General features: G+C 39.1%; 1 protein-coding gene across 4 annotated transcripts in view; it reads right to left on the bottom strand.

Moving 5' to 3' along the window:
• LOC135102716 (uncharacterized) overlaps positions 1–21,583 on the bottom strand; it is a 52,152-nt gene that overhangs the window by 9,200 nt on the left and 21,369 nt on the right. For 3 of the 4 annotated variants that reach the window (XM_064008210.1, XM_064008209.1, XM_064008207.1), the window contains exons 8-18: positions 20,964–21,154; positions 20,288–20,516; positions 19,574–19,830; positions 18,012–18,327; positions 17,246–17,430; positions 15,458–15,595; positions 14,226–14,335; positions 13,657–13,813; positions 12,914–13,151; positions 12,175–12,246; positions 7,367–7,515 (exon numbers count right to left, since the gene is read on the bottom strand). In XM_064008210.1, the coding sequence (XP_063864280.1) occupies positions 7,367–7,515; positions 12,175–12,246; positions 12,914–13,151; positions 13,657–13,813; positions 14,226–14,335; positions 15,458–15,595; positions 17,246–17,430; positions 18,012–18,327; positions 19,574–19,830; positions 20,288–20,516; positions 20,964–21,154 (2,042 nt within the window). The remainder of the gene's footprint in view (positions 1–7,366; positions 7,516–12,174; positions 12,247–12,913; positions 13,152–13,656; positions 13,814–14,225; positions 14,336–15,457; positions 15,596–17,245; positions 17,431–18,011; positions 18,328–19,573; positions 19,831–20,287; positions 20,517–20,963; positions 21,155–21,583) is intronic. The other variant, XM_064008211.1, reaches the window with a different exon arrangement.

Below are 21,583 nucleotides of genomic sequence, written 5' to 3'. Positions count from 1 at the left end.
GGAAATATGAAGAAGAAAAAATGAGACCCATAAGAATAAGGTTTGCAACACAGGTACAAGCAGAAGTAATTAATGGGTCTTGGAGGTTGTCTGGAGATGAAGAATATAAGAATGTATGGATAAACAGGAACATGGATGAGACTGAAAGGTTGAGGCAAAAGGAGCTTACCTGAAAAATGAGACTAAACAAAAAAACAAACAATGAACGGAGGAGGAGGAGGAGAAGTTTTCTGGAGAGTAACAGATATGAGAATAAAGAAATGGTACATCAACCAGTAAGTAAAGTATGTTATACTAATGTAAATAGATTAATGTTAACTAAAATGTAATTAAATGAGTTGTTAAACAGAACTGCATTGGATGTTGTATTATGTGAGACAAAGTGGAAAAATGAATGTGGAACTCCTGACATTGGTGATGATAAATATGATTTATGGATGAAAAGTAGAAGTGACATGGGAGGTGGTGGAGTGACAATTCTGACTAAAAAATGTGTCAAAGAGGAGAAGGTGATAAAAAGTGAAGACAAGTCTGAAATTCTACAAGTGATGATTAGAAGTGGAAATGGAAGGAAAATTAATTATGTAGGAGTGTACGTGCCACATATGACCAATGCTTGGCAAAAAGAAGAGCACAAAGAGATGTTGGCAGATGTGCTAAAAGGTCCTGAAAAGATAGTGATGGAAAGTAGTGATATAGTTATTGTTGGTGATTTTAATTGTAAGGAGATAAATTGGAAGACATTGACAACTACTGGTAGTGAAAGCTCATGGAGTAATAGACTATTGAAATGGGCAGTGGAAAACTTAAATGACCCAATGGGTTGATTGTGATACCAGATTCACTGGAAGAGATAAACCATCCAGACTTGATTTAGTGTTTACCAAGGACATGGAAATTATTGAAACTATACACTATGATAGCCCTCTAGGTAAAAGTGATCATGTGTTGATGGAATTGAATTTGAAAAATGAAAATGTAATCATTGATGAAAATTATAATGTAAGATGATTTAAATATAGTAAAGATGACTTTGAAAAATTAAGAAAGTACTTTGTTGCCATGGACTGGAAAGACTTTTGAAGATGCAGATGTTTGGGAAAAATGGGATGAATTTATGAAGATATATAATTCTGCTGTGGAGAAATTTGTACCTAAAAGGAGGAGCAAGATGTAGAAAAGGTAAAGAATGGTTCAATACAAAATGCAAAGAGGCTAGAAATCGCAAATCAAATGCTTGGAACAGATGGAAGAAGAAAATTGAGAGCAGATGGGAGGAATATATTGATGCTAGAAATAAGTACATTGAGATAATAAGAATGGAGAGAAGAAACTATGAAAGAGATATAATAGATAAGTGTATAAATGAACCCAAATTATTCTTAAGACATATTAACGGGAAGATGAAGAAGAAGGAAGGTGTATCAAGACTGAAGGTTAAAGGAAAGATCTATGATGATGCACAGGACATAGCGGAGGTTATGAACAATAGTTTCAGATCGATATTCACTGTGGAAAGAGAGTTTGATGCTGGAAGGGATAAGTTGGTGAGGAATATACTAAGTACAGTCCCAGTCAGTTATGAAGAAATACTTATGATGATGGAAGAACTTGAAGTAAATAAAGCAAATGGTCCACATGGAGTATCAAACTGGATATTGAAGGAATGTAGAGAACAAATGGTTGATAAAATTCAGTCTAGTGGTGACATCACTATCATGGGGAAGATCATGCTCTATGAACTCATTGTCCTTTTATTCAAAGGTAGTTAATATTGTGCAAGAGAGATGGATGGGTGGATGGTGTCTACTTAGACTTTAAGAAGACATTTGACAAAGTACCACACCGAAGATTGCTATCGAAGATAAAAAATTATGGAAAAATTGGAGGAAGACAGCTGGAGTGAATGGAGGATTATCTGGATGATGGAGAGATGAGAACTATAGTTCAAGACCAGAATTCATCTTGGCTGAAAGTAACTAGTGGTGTCCCACAGGGGTCAGTGTTGGGACCAATAATGTTTGTAATATATGTGAATGACATAAATGAAGAAATAAACAGTCACATGAACTTATTTGCAGATGATGCTAAGCTGATGAGAAGGGTAGAAAATGTAAATGACTGTATGATACTGCAAGATGATTTAAATAAGATAAATAGATGGAGTAAATCTTGGCAAATGGAATTCAATTTAAGTAAATATAAAATAATGGAGTTTGGTAAGAGTAAGAAAAGAATACAATATCATTATGAGATGGAAGGTGTGAAGTTAAATGTAAAGTACAGTAAAATCCCTCTTATCCGGCATCAACGGGACCGCTGACATGCCGGATACTTGAATATTGCCGGATACTTGAATAGAAGTGAAATTATGTCCACAATCACCACCCTACACTCACGCATCTTACCATAACAAAGATCAGCTGATCTTAATCAGCAGCTGATCTGATCAGCTGCTTAAGTGTAAGCACAACACGCTTCCTCTTTTCTACAACTTTAGGCATGATGAAGGCGTCAGGTGATAAACAGTGCACACGCGGGACTGAGTCACTGAGTAAACAGTGCAGTGGGCCGCGGGTGACGTGAAGCAGTGCGCTCTGGTGGCGAGGGGACAAAGTATGCCTCGTGCAGGAATTTTAATCGATTTTACGAGTACACATTGATTTTTTATTGATTTTAAGGCTCGGGGAAAAATGTGCCGGATACTCGAATGCCAGATGAGAGGGATTTTACTGTAATGGAGTTTGGTAAGAGTAAGAAAAGAATACAATATCATTATGAGATGGAAGGTGTGAAGTTAAAGAAGTCAAAAGAGGAAGTGAATCTGGGAGTAACAATTACGGAAAATTTGACTGTGGACAGACACAATGATAGAATTACTGGAGAGATGATGAATTTGTTAAAAAGAGTAAGAATGACATTCTCATATTTGGATAAAGAAATGATGAAAAAGTTGTTGATTTCCATGATAAGACCAAGATCGGAATAAGCAGCAGTGATGTGGTCTCCTCATCCAGAGGAATATTATAAAATTAGAAAGAGCAAAAAGAGCAGTCACTAAAATGGTTCTGGATTTGAGTAAATTGATCTATGAAGAGAGATTAAGAATGTTGGAAATTCCTACCCTCAAAAATACGAGAGAGGAGATTTAATAAACTTTTACAGAATGATAAATGGTATGGAAAATGTGGACAAAGAAGGTTTTATAAATTTAGACACAGAGTACAAGGGGACACAATAAGAAGTTGAAGTTAAGTAGAAGAGACATTAAGAAGTATAGTTTTCCTCACAGAAGTGTGAACAAATGGAATTAACTCAGTGAAGACATTGTAAATGCTAAAACTGTCGGTGCTTTTAAGACCAAACTAGATTGATATAGAAACAGGATACTATGAGATTACTCCTCTCCCACAACTAAGTAAACACACACACACACACACACACACACACGTGCGTTTTATTTTTTCCACACTCCCATGAATGCTGCCACAAAAGGCAGCTGGTCTTATAATTGAAACAATTCCCAATAAACAGAGGTATGACCATTCACATCCCTTCCACCTTGTGTCTGTCTTCCTACTCTTCCTCTCTCTTTCCCTGTGTGTGTGTGTGTGTGTGTGTGTGTGTATTATATATATATATATATATATATATATATATATATATATATATATATATATATATATATATATATATATATATATATATATATATATATATATATATATATATATACACACACACACACCATTACTTCCAATATTTTGTTACTTATAAACTTTGTTCATATGTAAATAATAATTTTTGCTTCATATGAAATAACTACTTGGTTAAAAGAGAAGGCTAATAACAAATCTATTAACAGATAGCAGAAATATAATTTCCCTGCCATTTCACCTCTGGGTTAAGGAGGAAACAAATATAGGAATATTGGCTGAGCTTGGGAATGTATGTCAATATTACATGTACAGTGCAATTTTGGTTCTAGAACTTAATTCATTCTTGAATACTGTTCGAAATCTGAAATGTTTGAAAACCGAAACTATTTTCCCCATAGGAATCAATGTAAAATGAATTAATCTGTTCCCAGACACAAGTCTACCCTGCCTTAGCAGCTTATGACAGACACTCCCACAGCCAAGATGGCTGGTTCACAGCATTTCCAGCTCACAAATTATTTATACAGAAAGGATGTAATGAATGAACTTAGAGACACAGAACTCATCAGAAGATACTTTTTTTTTTTCTATGTAGGAAGGACACTGGCCAAGGGCAACAAAAATCCAATAAAAAAATAAGCCCACTGAAATGCCAGTCCCATAAAAGGGTCAAAGCAGTGGTCAAAAATTGATGAATAAGTGTCTTGAAACCTCCCCCCTGAAGGAATTCAAGTCATAGGAAGGTGGAAATACAGAAGCAGGCAGGGAGTTCCAGAGTTTACCAGAGAAAGGGACAAATGATTGAGAATACTGGTTAACTCTTGCGTTAGAGAGGTGGACAGAATAGGGGTGAGAGAAAGAAGAAAGTCTTGTGCAGCGAGGCCGCGGAAGGAGGGGAGGCATGCAGTTAGCAAGATCAGAAGAGCAGTTAGCATGAAAATAACGGTAGAAGACAGCTAGATATGCAACACTGCGGCGGTGAGAGAGAGGCTGAAGACAGTCAGTTAGAGGAGAGGAGTTGATGAGACGAAAAGCTTTTGATTCCACCCTGTATAGAAGAGCAGTATGAGTGGAACCCCCCCAGACATGTGAAGCATACTCCATACATGGACGGATAAGGCCCTTGTACAGAGTTAGCAGCTGGGGTGGTGAGAAAAACTGGCGGAGATGTCTCAGAACGCCTAACTTCATAGAAGCTGTTTTAGCTAGAGATGAGACGTGAAGTTTCCAGTTCAGATTATAAGTAAAGGACAGATCGAGGATGTTCAGTGTAGAAGAGGGGGACAGTTGATTGTCAATGAACAAGAGGGGATAGTTGTCTGGAAGGTTGTGTCGAGTTGATAGATGGAGGAATTGAGTTTTTGAGGCATTGAACAATACCAAGTTTGCTCTGCCCCAATCACAAATTTTAGAAAGATCACAAGTCAAGTGTTCTGTGGCTTCCCTGCGTGATATGAAGGGTTGGGCATCTATGACAAGACGTGGAAAAGTGCAGGGTGGTATCATCAGCGTAGGAGTGGATAGGACAAGAAGTTTGGTTTAGAAGATCATTAATGAATAAGAAGAGAGTGGGTGACAAGACAGAACCCTGAGGAACACCACTGTTAATAGATTTAGGAGAAGAACAGTGACCGTCTACCACAGCAGCAATAGAACAGTCAGAAAGAAAACTTGAGATGAAGTTACAGAGAGAAGGATAGAAACCATAGGAAGGTAGTTTGGAAATCAAAGCTTTGTGCCAGACTCTATCAAAAGCTTTTGATATGTCCAAGGCAACAGCAAAAGTTTCACCAAGATCTCTAAAAGAGGATGACCAAGACTCGGTAAGGAAAGCCAGAAGATCAAGAGTAGAGCGGCCTTGACGGAACCCATACTGGTGATCAGATAGAAGATTGTGAAGTGGTAGATGTTTAAGAATCTTCCTGTTGAAGATAGATTAAAAAACTTTAGATAGGCAGGAAATTAAAGCAATAGGACGGTAGTTTGAGGGATTAGAACGGTCACCCTTTTTAGGAACAGGCTGAATGTAGGCAAACTTCCAGCAAGAAGGAAAGGTAGATGTTGACAGACAGAGCTGAAAGAGTTTGACTAGGCAAGGTGCAAGCACAGAGGCACAGTTTCGGAGAGGTTTAGGCCAGTGAGGTGTTTAGACCGTGCAGGTATTCCCTTTGTCACTGATCTAGTGAGGGGAGCCTTACAGAGTGACACAGAGAGGAGAAACCCACTCACTGCCAAAATGAAGTTTATCATAACACTTAGACATCTTGCTGCTGGGAAAAGCTGCTGGAAAAATGCAGTTGTGCAGTAGTGACGGTGATGGAGATCATTGAGAGAGCCAGAAATGGCTCAGGATAACTCCTGAGCACTGAAAACTGTTTATTTACATTGAGGCTTTTGAATGGGATCACATTTACCTTATTTCAAAGATTGAATTACTGTTTTACAGTCTGTGCCTCTCCTCCAAATATAAAAAAACAAAGTAAATATTTAAAGAAACTATAATTTAGTAATAAATGGCAGCTTTTTCTATGTATTTTTAATATTTGAAATCAAGTGTTTTCATTCTAGAACCTAATTATGGTACTGCAACCGAAGCAATAATGAGTTTAAAATTTTGTTTGAAAACCGAGTTGTTTGAAAAGGGAGACGTTCGGTAACCAAGTTTCCACTACACTTATGTGATTGTAATTATTTATGTGGTAGTCATGAACACCAGTGACACACACACTTTCTTCATGCAACAACAAACACTGAAAATTTAGGATGCTTCTTACTGAAAATTAATGTCAAACAGAGGTTAGGGTTAGTTAACTCCTGAGCACACTCATATTAAATTTATTGCAAATTCTTTTCCTCAAAACCTTTCATTAACTAATTTATTTTTTATTTTTTTCCTTGGAAAGGCCCCACAGCTTCACAGGTAACGGAAAATCCACCAAATTAATCAATACTCAAGTGAAATTGCTAGTGCTGATTTTATTAATTGTTCTCCATGTTTTTAATATATATTCAAAATAAATTTTGTCAAGGAAATTCTAATGCCTAATTAGACCATGGCTAACTAAGAAACATACTACCCCAACAATAAGAACTAAAACTGCAACAAGCCTAAACTCCATGACTGGTGGCAGCTATCTTAACACTAACAAGATCTTAAACAAATACACAAAATAAAAACAAACCCTTATACAAAAAAAATATAAAAGATAAATATATGCTACACTAACTTCCCCCCATGACATAAGCAACTGTGGTGTAGTAAGGTGGTCCACAAGATGATCCCTTTCCAGCAGGGACCAACAGGGCTACGAATGTGAATGATGTATGTATGAGTGTGTGGTGCTTTGTCTGCACCAATCCAACGTCAGGCTGGTATAAAGATGCTGCCACCTGATGCGCCTCGCCCAGTCCATGCCACCAGACACCACAACAAGACAACGCCCCTAAAAGTGCTGCGCATGGACCGGTACAGACTCAGCGCGGTTCCCACCATGGTGTGTGCCATCAATAAATAAATAGTATTTCGCTTCTAAATTAGACTTAGCTTTAGGATTAATTAATTAATTACTGTTAAGTATTCCCCCACCTCCCTCTGTACATTTTCAGTTTGTAAACTGCCTATAATAATAAGCCGTTTATTATTATTATTATTATTATTATTATTATTATTATTATAAGATAGACACCACGACATGCCACACACTCACAGGAGTCTCCTCAGTGCCTCATTGAGGACATTGTACTCCCTGCGGAAGACATTGAGAGTGGTCTTGGAGATGCACTCCCTGAAGGCCTCCACACTCCCCTGCAGCTCCTCCCATGCCAGGCGGGGCTGAGGCTCCGTCTGCCAGTCCACCTGCGTCACAAGGGAATGCAAAGGGTACTGGTGTGGCATGGGCCATTTTTATTTACTATATATATTTTTATATGATTAATTATTCTCCCAACATGTGTGGTAGAGAGAGAGAGAGAGAGAGAGAGAGAGAGAGAGAGAGAGAGAGAGAGAGAGAGAGAGAGAGAGAGAGAGAGAGAGAGAGAGAGAGAGAGAGAGAGAGAGAGAGTTACCTAGGCACACAGACTACAACAGACCTTGTGGTCCTCACAAGGTGACCTGATCTAGGACTATTAGGAAAGTAATAGTAGAAAAAAAGGACACCAAAGTAAAAGGCTCTCTCCCCATCCTCCACTCCCTCTGGCAAAAGCCGTAGAGGAAACTGATATAAAATAAATACCTTATGAAGTTAAATAAGTAAAAACCTGAAGAAAATTTCATAAGAAAGAATTAAAATAGATAAAATGAGATGGCCCCATTTCCTGTGGGCAAGGAAGTTACTCTCTAACAAATGCAGATACCGTATTTGATGGCTTATAAGATGCATGGGCTCATTAAGTTCACCTAACATTTGAAACTCTCTCATATGTATTCAGATCCTTATGAAACTCTCTCATTTGTATTCAGATCCTTATTAGATTCCAATATTTTACATTTAAAAATTTAAATATCTGCTACAACCTGCCAACACTGGTCCTTAGACCGATCCTGCTGTGAGATGCAAAACAAATATGGCATAGGCAGTGACACTGGATTGTCAGACCCTCAGAGGGGTAATGAAGTTTGTACTTCATATTTTTTTTATCATCATTCTACATGTAATTTTAGTTGTAATATTTTAGTACATTTTCAAAGCATAAGGATGTGTGAAAATAGATTTACCTTATTCTCTAGAATGTATTTTTACTTGAAATATTCAATACATTTATAAAACAAGAAAATAAATTTGTTCTATTTATCATGAAATTTCTTACGACTGTAGTTTTTTATTCAAATTCAAATCCGTGAAAATAAATTTGTTCTATTCACATCTTAACTTGAGGAATAATAGCATCATACTAAGGAACGCAGTGAATCTTGTGCATGTCGCCAGGTTTGGTGTGTAACCGACCGCAAGTTTGTTTTGGTGCATGCAATGTAAGTGTTGTTTCTTAATTTCTTCCTGACTGGTATTATTTATGTGAATTACCAGTCAGTATAACCTGTTATACATTGTTACCTTGAAAAGAAGAGTTGTTTTTGTAGTGTAGAAGTGATCATAACTTTGTTTACAAGTGAGAAGATGTTTGGAGTTTGATTTACAGGCCACTGTTGTCACTGACTTACCACTAGCCACTGCCCCAAAGATGAACCTTGCCCTTATAAGATGCAGGCTCATTTTCTAAGACTTTTTTCTTGGAAAAAAGGCATGTCTTATAAGCCATCAAATATGTTAACTGCAAGCAAAATGTTTACCTAAACAACTCTTAAAAGTATCTACAGAGAGAGAGAGAGAGAGAGAGAGAGAGAGAGAGAGAGAGAGAGAGAGAGAGAGAGAGAGAGAGAGAGAGAGAGAGAGAGAGAGAGAGAGAGAGAGAGAGAGAGAGAGAGAGAGAGAGAGAGAGAGAGTGTGAGTCCAGTTCAGGCTACATTTGAAAGAATCTACTAAAATATCCAAAAGCCATAAATTTTTACACTTTGTTCACTATAATTCATATTCTTACAAATAACTTAATCTTTTGCTTACTTCCACATCTTGCATTTTGTAATGCTTCTTCTACTTTTAATATATCTTTTTGTCACGTACACACACCACCACTAGTTTTCTAAGCTCCGATCACAATCTCATCTCTGTATCTTGTCCTATCGCTCCAATCCCTACTTGGGATCCCCCTAAGCGAAGGTGCCTCTGGCGTTTTGCCTCTGCTAGTTGGGGGGACCTGAGGAGGTATTTTGCTGATTTTCCTTGGAATGACTACTGCTTCCATGTCAGAGACCCGTCTTTGTGTGCTGAACGCATAACAGAGGTGATAGTGTCTGGCATGGAGGCGTACATTCCTCACTCTTTTTCTCGACCTAAACCTTCCAAACCTTGGTTAAACACAGCTTGTTCTAGTGCTATACATGATAAAGAGGTGGCCCACAAAAGGTACTTAAGCCTTACATCACCAGGATCTCATGCACTTTATATTTCTGCCTGGAACCATGCCAAGTCTGTTCTCCAACTGGCCAAAAACTCCTTCATTAACAGAAAGTGTCAAAACCTTTCAAGATCTAACTCCCCTCGTGACTTCTGAGATCTAGCCAAAAATATCTCCAATAACTTTGTTGCTTCTTCTTTCCCTCCTTTATTTCAACCAGATGGCACCACTGCTATCACATCTATTTCTAAAGCTGAACTCTTCGCTCAAACCTTTGCTAAAAACTCTACCTTGGACGATTCTGGGCTTGTTCCTCCCTCTCCTCCACCCTCTGACTACTTCATGCTACCTATTAAAATTCTTTGCAATGATGTTTTCCATGCCCTTGCTGGCCTAAACCCTCGGAAGGCTTATGGACCTGATGGGGTCCCTCCTATTGTTCTCTGAAACTGTGCCTCCGTGCTTGCACCTTGCCTAGTCAAACTCTTTCAGCTCTGTCTGTCAACATCTACCTTTCCTTCTTGCTGGAAGTTTGCCTACATTCACCCTGTTCCTAAAAAGGGTGACCGTTCTAATCCCTCAAACTACCGTCCTATTGCTTTAATTTCCTGCCTATCTAAAGTTTTGAATCTATCCTCAACAGGAAGATTCTTTAACATCTATCACTTCACAACTTTCTATCTGATCGCCAGTATGGGTTCTGTCAAGGCCGCTCTACTGGTGATCTTCTGGCTTTCCTTACTGAGTCTTGATCGTCCTCTTTTAGAGATTTTTGTGAAACTTTTGCTGTTGCCTTGGATATATCAAAAGCTTTTGATAGAGTCTGGCACAAAGCTTTGATTTCTAAACCACCCTCCTACGGCTTCTATCCTTCTCTCTGTAACTTCACCTCAAGTTTCCTTTCTGACCGTTCTATTGCTGCTGTGGTAGACGGTCACTGTTCTTCTCCTAAATCTATTAACAGTGGTGTTCCTCAGGGTTCTGTCCTGTCACCCACTCTCTTCTTATTATTCATTAATGATTTTCTAAACCAAACTTCTTGTTCTATCCACTCCTATGCTGATGATACCACCCTGCACTTTTCCATGTCTTTTCATAAACGTCCATCCCTTCAGGAAGTAAACATTTCATGCAGGGAACCTACAGAACGCTTGACTTCTGATCTCTCTAAAATTTCTGATTGGGGCAGAGCAAACTTGGTATTGTACAATGCCTCAAAAACTCAATTCCTCCATCCATCAACTCAACATAACCTTCCAGACAACTATCCTCTCTTCTTCAGTGACACTCAACTGTCCCCCTCTTTTACACTGAACATCCTCGGTCTGTCCTTTACTTATAATCTGAACTGGAAACTTCACATCTCATCTCTAGCTAAAACAACTTCTATGAAGTTGGGCGTTCTAAGACGTCTCTGCCAATTTTTTTCACCCCCCCAGTTGCTAACTCTGTACAAGGGCCTTATCCATCCATGTATGGAGTATGCTTCACATGTGCTGGGGGGGGGATTCCACTCATACTGCTCTTCTAGACAGGGTGGAATCAAAAGCTTTTCGTCTCATCAACTTCTCTCCTCTAACTGACTGTCTTCAGCCTCTCTCTCATCACCACAATGTTGCATCTCTAGCTGTCTTCTACTGCTATTTTCATGCTAACTGCTCTTCTGAGCTTGCTAACTGCATGCCTCCCCTCCTGCGGCATTGCTGCACAAGACTTTCTTCTTTCTCTCACCCCTATTCTGTCCACCTCTCTAACGCAAGAGTTAACCAGTATTCTCAATCATTCATCCCTTTCTCTGGTAAACTCTGGAACTCCCTGCCTGCTTCTGTATTTCCACCTTCCTATGACTTGAATTCCTTCAAGAGGGAGGTTTCAAGACACCTATCCTTCAATTTTTGACAACCGCTTTGGACCCTTTTTATGGAAGTGACATTTCAGTGGGCATTTCAGTGTCCCTCCTACATAAAAAAAAAACACCTGTACAAGGGCTTTATCTGTCCATGTATGGAATATGCTTCACATGTATTGGGGGGATTTCCACTCATACCACTCTCTTAGACAGAGTGGAATCAAAAGCTTTTTGTCTTTTCAACCCTCTTCTAACTGACTGTCTTCAGTCTCTCTTTCATTGCTACCATGTTGCATCTCTTGCTGTCTTCTACTACTATTTTCATGCTAACTGCTCTTCTGATCTTGCTAACTGCATGCCTCCCCTCCTCCCACAGCCTCACTGCACATGACTTTCTTCCTTCCCTCACCCCTATTTTGTCTATGTCTCTAATGCATGAGTTAAATCATTCTCAATCATTCATTCCTTTCTCTGGTAAATTCTGGAACCCCCTGCCAACTTTTGTATTTCCTCCTTCCTGTGACTTGAACTCTTTCAAGAGGGAGGTTTCAAGGCACTTATCCTTGAATTTTTTGCCCTTGGCCAGTGTCCCTAAAAAAAAAAAAAAAAAAAAAAAAAAAAAAAAAAAAAAAAAAAAAAAAAAAAAAAAAAAAACGATTCCCAGGTGCAACATATGATGGTATCCTTGAAGAAGACAACAATCAGAGTGCCTACCTGGAGTAAGGTGTGCAGGAGCTTGAAGAGGATGGTCACAAACATACCATTGACCTGACTGGAACCCAGAGCCTGAAACCCAGAAAATATCTTGTGGATTAAATGTTCCTCACCTAGCTTATCTGCATATCTGTAGAGAAAAAAATCAGGCAGTTTGGCAACATTAATAATTAATTCATTAATCAATAACTTTATTGGGCAGAAATGACAATTTAATAAGAAAAATTAAAATGGTAGTTCAGTAAACACAGATGCTAGAAAGTGAATACTGTGGCAGGAAAGTCAACTGCAACCAACATCCAGCTGGTCCTTCATGGCTACTTATGGTCTGAGCAGCAACAAGTGGTGTACATGGAGTGTCTTGTCAGGGGCCAAATACCAAGTCACTCCTCATTGTTACAATTTGATAAATCTATAAGTGTTTCAAGACAAGAGCCATCACATTTACAACCCAACTGTTTGTAAGCCTAGTACTGAGCCTTGAACCCTAACCTCCCAATACATCTTTCCCACTTGCAGCAAGAAACCTATAAAAAACTAATAAATAGTAAGATTTACATCATAACAAATTAACAGCAGTATGCAGAAAGTCAATATAGGGAGCATAGGTGGCAATATCCTTAATTTTTATGCCACCATGAAATCTTAAAATCCAATGAATCATACAAAATCACCACCACCATCACCACAGCACCTCAAGATGACCTTTGCTCCACTACCCACCACCACCACAACCCACCTTGAGTGCTTTGTTGTACAGGTCCTGCTCCACTGCTGCTGCCTCTTGTTTGCTGCGCTCCCTCAACACCGCCTTGTTGCTGTACAGCAGATGCAGGATCTTCAATGCCTGGGTCTGCTTGTGCACCTTCATCTTGGGGTCAAATGCAAAGTGCAGCATGGTTGCCGCCACCTGCCACAATCCCCCCATGTTGTAGGTGCACGGCTCACAAAATGGCACCACATTCGGAAGATGGTGGCTGTGGTGGGGAGAGAATGGATCTGATGCTTGGTGGGTTATCAAAAATTGAAAGAGATAGGGATCAGAGGATGCAGAAGGCTAGAAGGCACATACAGTATGTGCTCAAGTTTTGTTCTTTGCTCAAATACTATAAAATGGGAATCAGTGATGGAGAAGGACACAGATTAACTGCACTTTCTCACTGATTATATATATATATATATATATATATATATATATATATATATATATATATATATATATATATATATATATATATATATATATATATATATATATAGCTTGTTTCCTCAACCTTCACAATGCCACAATTATTCTTTAACATAGTTTAGGATTGTTAGGAAAAACTGATGAAATGAAATGAAACTCACAGACATGAAGATTGCTATCCACTCAACCTAAACCTAACCAAACAGTAACCAACAAACCCATCATTACAATCCTCAGCTAACCAATGATAAGATAAACCAGCAAGGCCAAGACAGTACTAGCAATGCACTCACTTATTTGTGAAGTAAGTCTCCAGGTGAGTGGCATAGGTGGTGGTGAGGAAATTATCTGGCTGCCTCACTGCCTGTTCATTCATCCCCAGCAGCAAGCGGCCGCAGTGCATCAGCTGGGAGTAACATGACTGAGTCACTGACAGGAACCTCTCAGGCACTGCAGGAAAGAAAATGAGGAATAAAAGGAATGAAGGAGATAGACAATAGTGAAATTTTCATCTGTAAATGTAAATGTAAAAACTTCATTCAAAAATGAATCCAGAGAGCAAATTATTTTATTCATGACTTTGAAAAGACATACATTAAAATATTTGTAAGTGAAATACTTGTTTAATAAAATTATATCAAGTTTATTACAAACTAATATGATAGGTACCTTGTGGTGTTGTATTTGTATGCTTTTGGTATGTAAACAAAATCTGGTTAAAAAGTAGCATAACAGGAATTTATGAAATACATCATAATTTTTGTCTACTGAATTGTGTATTAATTATAGGTAGCCTAATGCCATGCAAGACTTCATTGGAATGTAACCCTGACATATGATGTATCTGGCAAGATGTACTCACTCTGACAGGCGAAGGAGAAGAATTCGTTGACAGTCTCCTTCCAGGTGTCCACGCTGATCTCACCGATCGTGTTGAATTTCTTCTTCTTCTCCAGGGTGGTGATGACATTCCTGTGGGTGGTGGTGCGGTGGGATTACTTCACCTTGCCAGAGAAATGTATCCTATTGAACTGGTACATCGTTGTATCTTCCTCTTATGACTGAAACTCCATCTACTGTGTGCTCCTCTTCATTCCTGTTTAGATTCTTAACTCTATTCACTACTCCTCACTCCCTCACTTCTTTTTGTCAATAATTTCTTTACACTTCTCATTTTTTCTGTTCTTTTCTTGTTTACATTCCACACCTCATTTAGGCTTTTCATTTTTCTTCATTGCAATATTCTTCCATTTCTATCCAATATTTCAATCTCTATCAAATAGCTACACAATCCCTTACTCTCATTCACTCACTCTTTTCATCCACTTCTCTTTTTCCTGCTCCAGTTCATCCATTCATCCCACTAGCTCAAACTAATTTGCTCTGAAGGTTATGCCTTTGGTGCTAATCATCACAGCTCCTACATTTGTACACACAGTTCTATCCACTCCTTTTTCTCCTACACCTTCTCCGTGAGTTCCCATAGTGTTAATCATCATGTTAGTCCTATCAGTGCTAATCATCTATTTCTTCTTAGTTCCACCAGTGCTAATAGTTTACTCTTGCAACAGTTCCCATAATGCTAAACTTATACTTATTAGTTCTAATATCAGTGCTAATCATTCATTTTTCCTTAGTTCAGCTTGTGCTAATCATTTACTATAAAATATGTATTCCTTCTTAGCTCAACCAGTGCCACTAATTTTCTCCCACAATAGTTCCCTCTGGTGCTCATCATTTACTCCTTAGTTTCACCAGTGCTACACATGCATTCCTTTCTTCCTACAGTACTAATCAAGCATTCCTTCTTAGTTCCACCAGTACCAATAAATTTCTCCTACAACAGTTTCCTATAGTGCTCATCATCACTCCCAAGTTCCACCAATACTGGTTGGTCCCTTTAGACCAAACTGATCCTCATAGGGTAAGAATAAAAGTATTTTCTTTTCTCCACTGAGGCCAAGGGGTTAGAGAGTGGTGTGAATGGGTGTAAATGTAAAAGTCATGTGTCTTCTCTTGGCTACCTGCCTTTTTGTTAGAGACAGCTTTGGTATGTGTGTGTATGCACTAATCATTCACTCCCTCCACACTCACACCAGCTTTTTCTGTAGATCCTTCTGTCTCCCATCAAGGTCTGCCATCCTCAGTGCCTTGAAGATAGGGTTCACCAGCCCCACCTGCAGGGCCATGTTGGGGGCGGCCTTGATGTACACGATGAGCATGTCGCACACCCTGGGGATTGAAGGGGAGGTGAGGTGCTGGGATTGTGGATGGGTGAAAAGGGATGTGGTTTAGATACAAGGAGAGTAGGTTGTAATGTGGAATGTGGCAGTGTAGTGATTTAGTTTACCAGATTTGTAGTCAAGTTTATACCCTGTCTTTATTATTCATTCTTATATATCTTGTTCTCAAAATAATGGAATAGGGGAGGTATGAGATGAAGGAAAGTGATAGCAGATGGGGATAATGTGTTGTTCTTTAAAAACAATGGCACAAATTTTCCTACTGAACATTTCATCCACAAAATCCCCCTCAAAATATTTTTTCCCAAGATAAATTAGGTTAGGTTAGGTTGGATAAATCTATAATGGCCTAATTTTTCACAGTAGAATCTTTGAGGATGGAATTTACCATATATTTTGGCATATAAGACAACACTTGAATCTTGAAAAGACACAAAACACTGGGCTGTCCTATACAACAGATAGAAAAACAATGACCTTAAATTTTTACATAAAATACCATTGTGAATAAACAGCAACCTTATATTATGACTTTTGGGGAAGATAGACATAGGAAAATAAGAATCTCTTTAGAGAAAATGCACTGAAACGTATTCCCATTGAAAATGTGTAAAAAAAATTGATGTAGTACAACTACAATCCCCTTCTGGCATTGTATACAAATGGACAAAGCAGGAGTCTGTGCAAATATTCCCCAGTTTTTCCCAAAGATAAAGAAGGAGCTACATAAAGGTCTTCAAGACATGGAACCCCAAACTAAGAAGCAAAGGAAAGTAAAGTGGGGAGATGAATCTCTCCAGCTTGCAATGTTGTACAGGGACAAAGTCCGTATACTGAAAAAAAAATCCAAGAATGTTGGTGTATCTAATCAAAAGAAACATGATACATAAAAAGAAGATTACGGCTGACAGCCAGACATGCCGGTGGTGCAAAGCAAGGGTCTGTTCATGTTTAGGAAAACTGATCATACTGCACATAATTTTACACCATCATCCATCCATCCCTTTTCATGAAAATGTACAAAAACACCTGGTGGGAATTTTATCTTAGGTTTAGTTTTGCACTTGAAGAGGATGATACCTTATTACATTCAAGGTATTTTATTAATTGTATTGGTGTATCTCTGCCTCAGTTGTTGGTGCTCAATGACCTAAACTTCACCACAGATGGTTTAGTAGTTTGGGTGTTATCTTATACCACTGATATCAGCTAAAACCATTAAATTCTAACTGAAATTTGGGGTTCATCTTATCTGAAAGTCATCTTATCCACCAAAATATATGATATATAGAAATAAGTGAGTCAGTGAATAAATAAGCTTTATCAACATATTAGACAAGAAATGACGAGTTAGGATGAGGTATCGTGCTGTGAGTTAATCTATGAAAGAGTAGGTTTCATCAACAAATTAAAGAAGGAATGAAAGGTTAGGATAAGGTGTTGTGCTGTGAGTGAGTCTATGAAAGAGTAAGTTTCATCAACACATTAAGGAAGGAATGAGAAGTTGAGATGAGATGTTGTGTTATGAGTGAGTGACAAGGTAGAGATGAAGTGTTGTGCTGCAAGCGAGTCTACACATAAATAAGACCTACACAGACAAAGCATGAGTCTAACCTGTAGCCTCACTCATTCTTCTCACCTGGTCTGGAAGTGCATGAGGCTTTGTTCGTCTGCTGAGAGCTGTGGGCCATCATTGCCACCACTGACCTTCTTCCTCTTCTTCCTAGTGGGATGCTTCCCTCGGTACTCAGCCAGCAGGGCACCCAGACGCTCGTCCAGGCGGTCCAACTCCTCCTGAGGCACTGTGTCCATGTCCACGTCCACCTGCAGAAAGGAAGGTATGGTGGTGGTAGTGGTGGTGGTGGTAATTCAATTGCTTTATGAGGTTTGCAATTCCTAATCCTACAATTTAGTTATGCCTTAATCTCCCCTCAACTCTCTCCTTGATACTAAGCATGCATCAGTATAAAGTGACAAAAGGAGAAGAAAAAAGCAACATAAGTATAATGGATAGTGTGATACTAATTGTTACACAGATACTGCAGGTGATGGTGGTGACAATAACCTTAAAGCAAAATTAATCTTTCTGTCAGGACACTTAACAAAATGAGATATATAACTAAAAATGGAAAAAAAAAACAAAGAGGAACAGTAGAAAGTAGAATGTAATAATGCAGGAGAAAGATACAAGTAAGATGAGAGAGGAACAGGAAAGATAAGAATGCAGAAACTGAGGAAAGTGTTGAGAATAGGTGGATACTCTGGTGTGTGGGGGGGGGGAGGCAGGCAGAGAGAGAGAGAGAGAGAGAGAGAGAGAGAGAGAGAGAGAGAGAGAGAGAGAGAGAGAGAGAGAGAGAGAGAGAGAGAGAGAGAGAGAGAGAGAGAGAGAGAATAAAAACACTCACATCAATACCACCAGCAACATCAAGCATTTTCTTCTTCAGAGTAAAGAGGTTTGAGTCCTCTCCTTCACCATCCTCATTCTCCTTCTCTTCTGCATCATCATCTTCATCGCTCCTTTCCTTCTCTTCATCATCATCATCATCATCGTCATCGTCTCCCTCCTCCTCCTCCTCCTCCTCCTCCTCCTCCTCCTCCTCCTCCTCCTCCTCCTCCTCCTCCTCCTCGCCATCCTTCTTCACCAGTTCCCGTGCCTTCTCAGTATCCAGGACATCAGTGAGGAGGCTGAGTGCTGTGGCTGTCATCAGGGGTGTCAGCAGCCTGGGGAGGAAGACAGGAGAGTGTGTTAAGGTGTGTCATCTGTCCATCTCTCATTTCTGTAAAGTAATGGCAGGAATGCTTCCTCTTCTCCATCACCGGCAAGGGGATAAGAAAGTGGTGTGAATGTGAAAATTGTGCGCCTTGTCTTGGCTATCCACTTTGTTGGGAAGACAGCCTTGGTATGTATATGTATGTATGTATCTCTTTGAATGTCAAAAGCATGATGTGGAGAATGGTAATGGAGTGTGTTAAGGCATATCATGTCTCTCTTTGGGTGTTAAGGCAAATAATCCATCTATCTTTGTGTGTCAAAAGCCTGGATGGAAGATGGAAGGTGTGTGTGTGTTAAGGCATATCATCTGTGTCTCTTTGGGTGTGAGACACCTGGGGTGGAAGATGGAAGGAGATTGGTAAGATATATCATCTGTCTGTCTTTGGATGTCAGAAGTCTGGGGTGGAGGATGGAAGGAGTGTTTTAAGGCATATCATCTGTCTACATCTACTGTCATTCTTTTTGGTGTTAGGGAAGATAGATGCTTGACAGAAATGAGTATGGTAAATGATAAGCAAGAGAATATGTGCCTTCCTACTGCTCTTATGTTTTTTTGTTTATCTGTCAATATATATGTACCATGTTGATGTCTATGGAAAGAGAGATGGCCAAGGTTTACATGTTCACTCACACAAGCACACACACACTTACACACACACAATGTAAATAGTGAAGAATAATGATACAAAAGATAAAGAAAGAAAAGATGTATGCCTCAAATAAGATTATTGATTTGTAGAGCCTTCTATATCATTTCCCATTTGTAGTGTGTGTGTGTGTGTGTGCGCACACGCACACGCACACACACACACACACACACACACACACACACACACACACACACAGCATATGACACAATATCTTATTCCTAATATATACATACCTTGCTCCCCACATTATTCCCCATTCTTTACACACACATACAAGCATACAGGCTCCCACACCAATCTCTATCCCTAACACACACACACACACACACACATACAGTCTTCCCAACAATTTTCAACTCCAACAGCCTCTCCTATTCCTAAAACATACATACACTTCCTCCCACATCATTCCCCATTCCTAACACACACATATGAGCATACAGGCTCCTATATAATTTTACACTATTTATGTATATGCAGACACACATACAAACAGCCTCCCTATAACTTTAGCATGCAAACACTGAAGGCCTGAGCCACCCACCAAAAGAGTCCCTGCACAACACTGCGGAAGAGGTGCATCTCCTGTGTCATCAGGCTTAGCAGCAGCTCCGTCACCACTTCCACCCAGTTAGGTTGCCCTTCTTCCTCATCGTCATCATCATCTTCATCTTCATCATCGTCGTCCTTCAGCATGCCAAGTTTCTTCACCTCCTTGTGGCATGTGATGAACTCTGTGATGCTTTCCTTGGCCACCATCACGTCAACAAAGAGGTGAAGCGCCATCTGACAGTACAACACCTGCACAACAAAGGGAAGTGAATAATAAACTTGAATGCCACAGGTCATCACCAACTCAAAAATGCCTCATCAATGCATTCCAATTACTCACAATGGCTTGAACTTTGTGTCTAGAGGTCATATTAAACAAGTGGGCTAAACTTTACTTGGTCAAGACATTTAATTTTGTTTCTTTGAATGTTTAGTAGATAAGTTTATTCCCTCACATGCTAGAAGGGCTACAGTGGCAAATGAACCACTACTTTAAATCACTGAATCAAGGTGAAGCCACATTTGAAGCCACACAGTCATATGAGAAATATTGCAAATTACAATATACCATGAAAAACGTAAAGTCAGAGGACAACATGGAAAAACATACTGAAACCACTTATTGAAGAGAGAAATGCACCTTAAGCTAAGAGATACAAGAAAAACAACAGAAAATCACATGAAAAAACACACACTGAATGCTAACCTGAAAGACAGTCTTGGCTATCTCTGTTTCTGTTCCCTCCTCACACTCTTTTTCCTTGAGGGTTGCCAGCCTAGAGATGACCAGTGCCCAATGCTCCTTCCCATCACCACTCAGGCAAGAGGGGGAATCAGTAGCCTCCAGTATCTTCAGCTCCTGGTCCACCTCCTCCACCAGACTCAGCAGGATCCTACAGTATTCCCTGATGTGCCCCACCTGCTTACCAAGGGCCCTGCAATACAGAATAAGAATAAACAAAGCCCTTGCAAACACCAGTATGTGTCAATGCAAAACATTAGACAACTTAAGTGAAGCAAAATGATGGAGTGTTCAAGTTTTATTAAAGGGGATTAGATGGTGACAGAAACTTCAACCTTAACAATTTTTGTATCAATTCTCACTTAAATGCACAACCACTTTTAAATGCTTAAAAACTAGAGCTACAAAAAGAGAAAATAGACAAATCTTTTTTTCTTTATATATTACAATGAAGTGGCTTACAAGAGAAAAGCAATGCATGAATGCACTCACAACTTTACAGAATCACAGAAAATAAAAGAAAAAAATTAATGAACAAACTAACTGGTCAGAAGATTAAGACATCCACACGACCCTCACATCAAGCAAAGACAAATAGAGAGATAGAAAAGAAAGAAGTCAAGAACAGGACATAACTAACTTGAAGAAGGCATCCTTAGAGGTGTCCCCTTCCTCCTTCTCCGGTGAGAGGATCACTGTCTTCAGGAGTGCCATCAGTTGCTTTTTCTTCCAGGTTGCTGCCTCGGGTGTGCATGCTTTGGGCTGTGTTAACAGGTTGCCAATGATGTGGGCTGCATAGTTCTTGTTGGCCACCTCCAAATCCTTGGCTGGCTAGAGGTGGTGAGAGGGGAAAACTTAGGAGTAGCAGTTTGTCTGTTTATGCATATGTATCTCTCCCTAAAAAATAAAATAAATAAATAAATAAATAAATAAATAAACAAAACAAAACAAATAAAATCTATTCTGTGTAGAGTTGCAGGACTGCGTAGCCATGTGTGGTTTTGTTACGTGGCTGCATCTTGCTTTCTGACTCTTTTCTGTAAGAAGCCCAACATCCTCTCTCTTCGGCAAGATCAAGTTTACACACACACACACACACACACACACACACACACACACACACACACACACACACACACACACACACACCATTTTGCTGTGCTCTGATTGATTTACAATTTCAGTCATATATATATATATATATATATATATATATATATATATATATATATATATATATATATATATATATATATATAT

Source organism: Scylla paramamosain, chromosome 8 (genome assembly GCF_035594125.1).
Source record: "Scylla paramamosain isolate STU-SP2022 chromosome 8, ASM3559412v1, whole genome shotgun sequence".
NCBI classification, from domain to species: Eukaryota; Metazoa; Arthropoda; class Malacostraca; order Decapoda; family Portunidae; genus Scylla; species Scylla paramamosain.
Note: the sequence above shows the minus strand (reverse complement) of the source record. Positions and strands in the feature narration are given on the sequence as shown.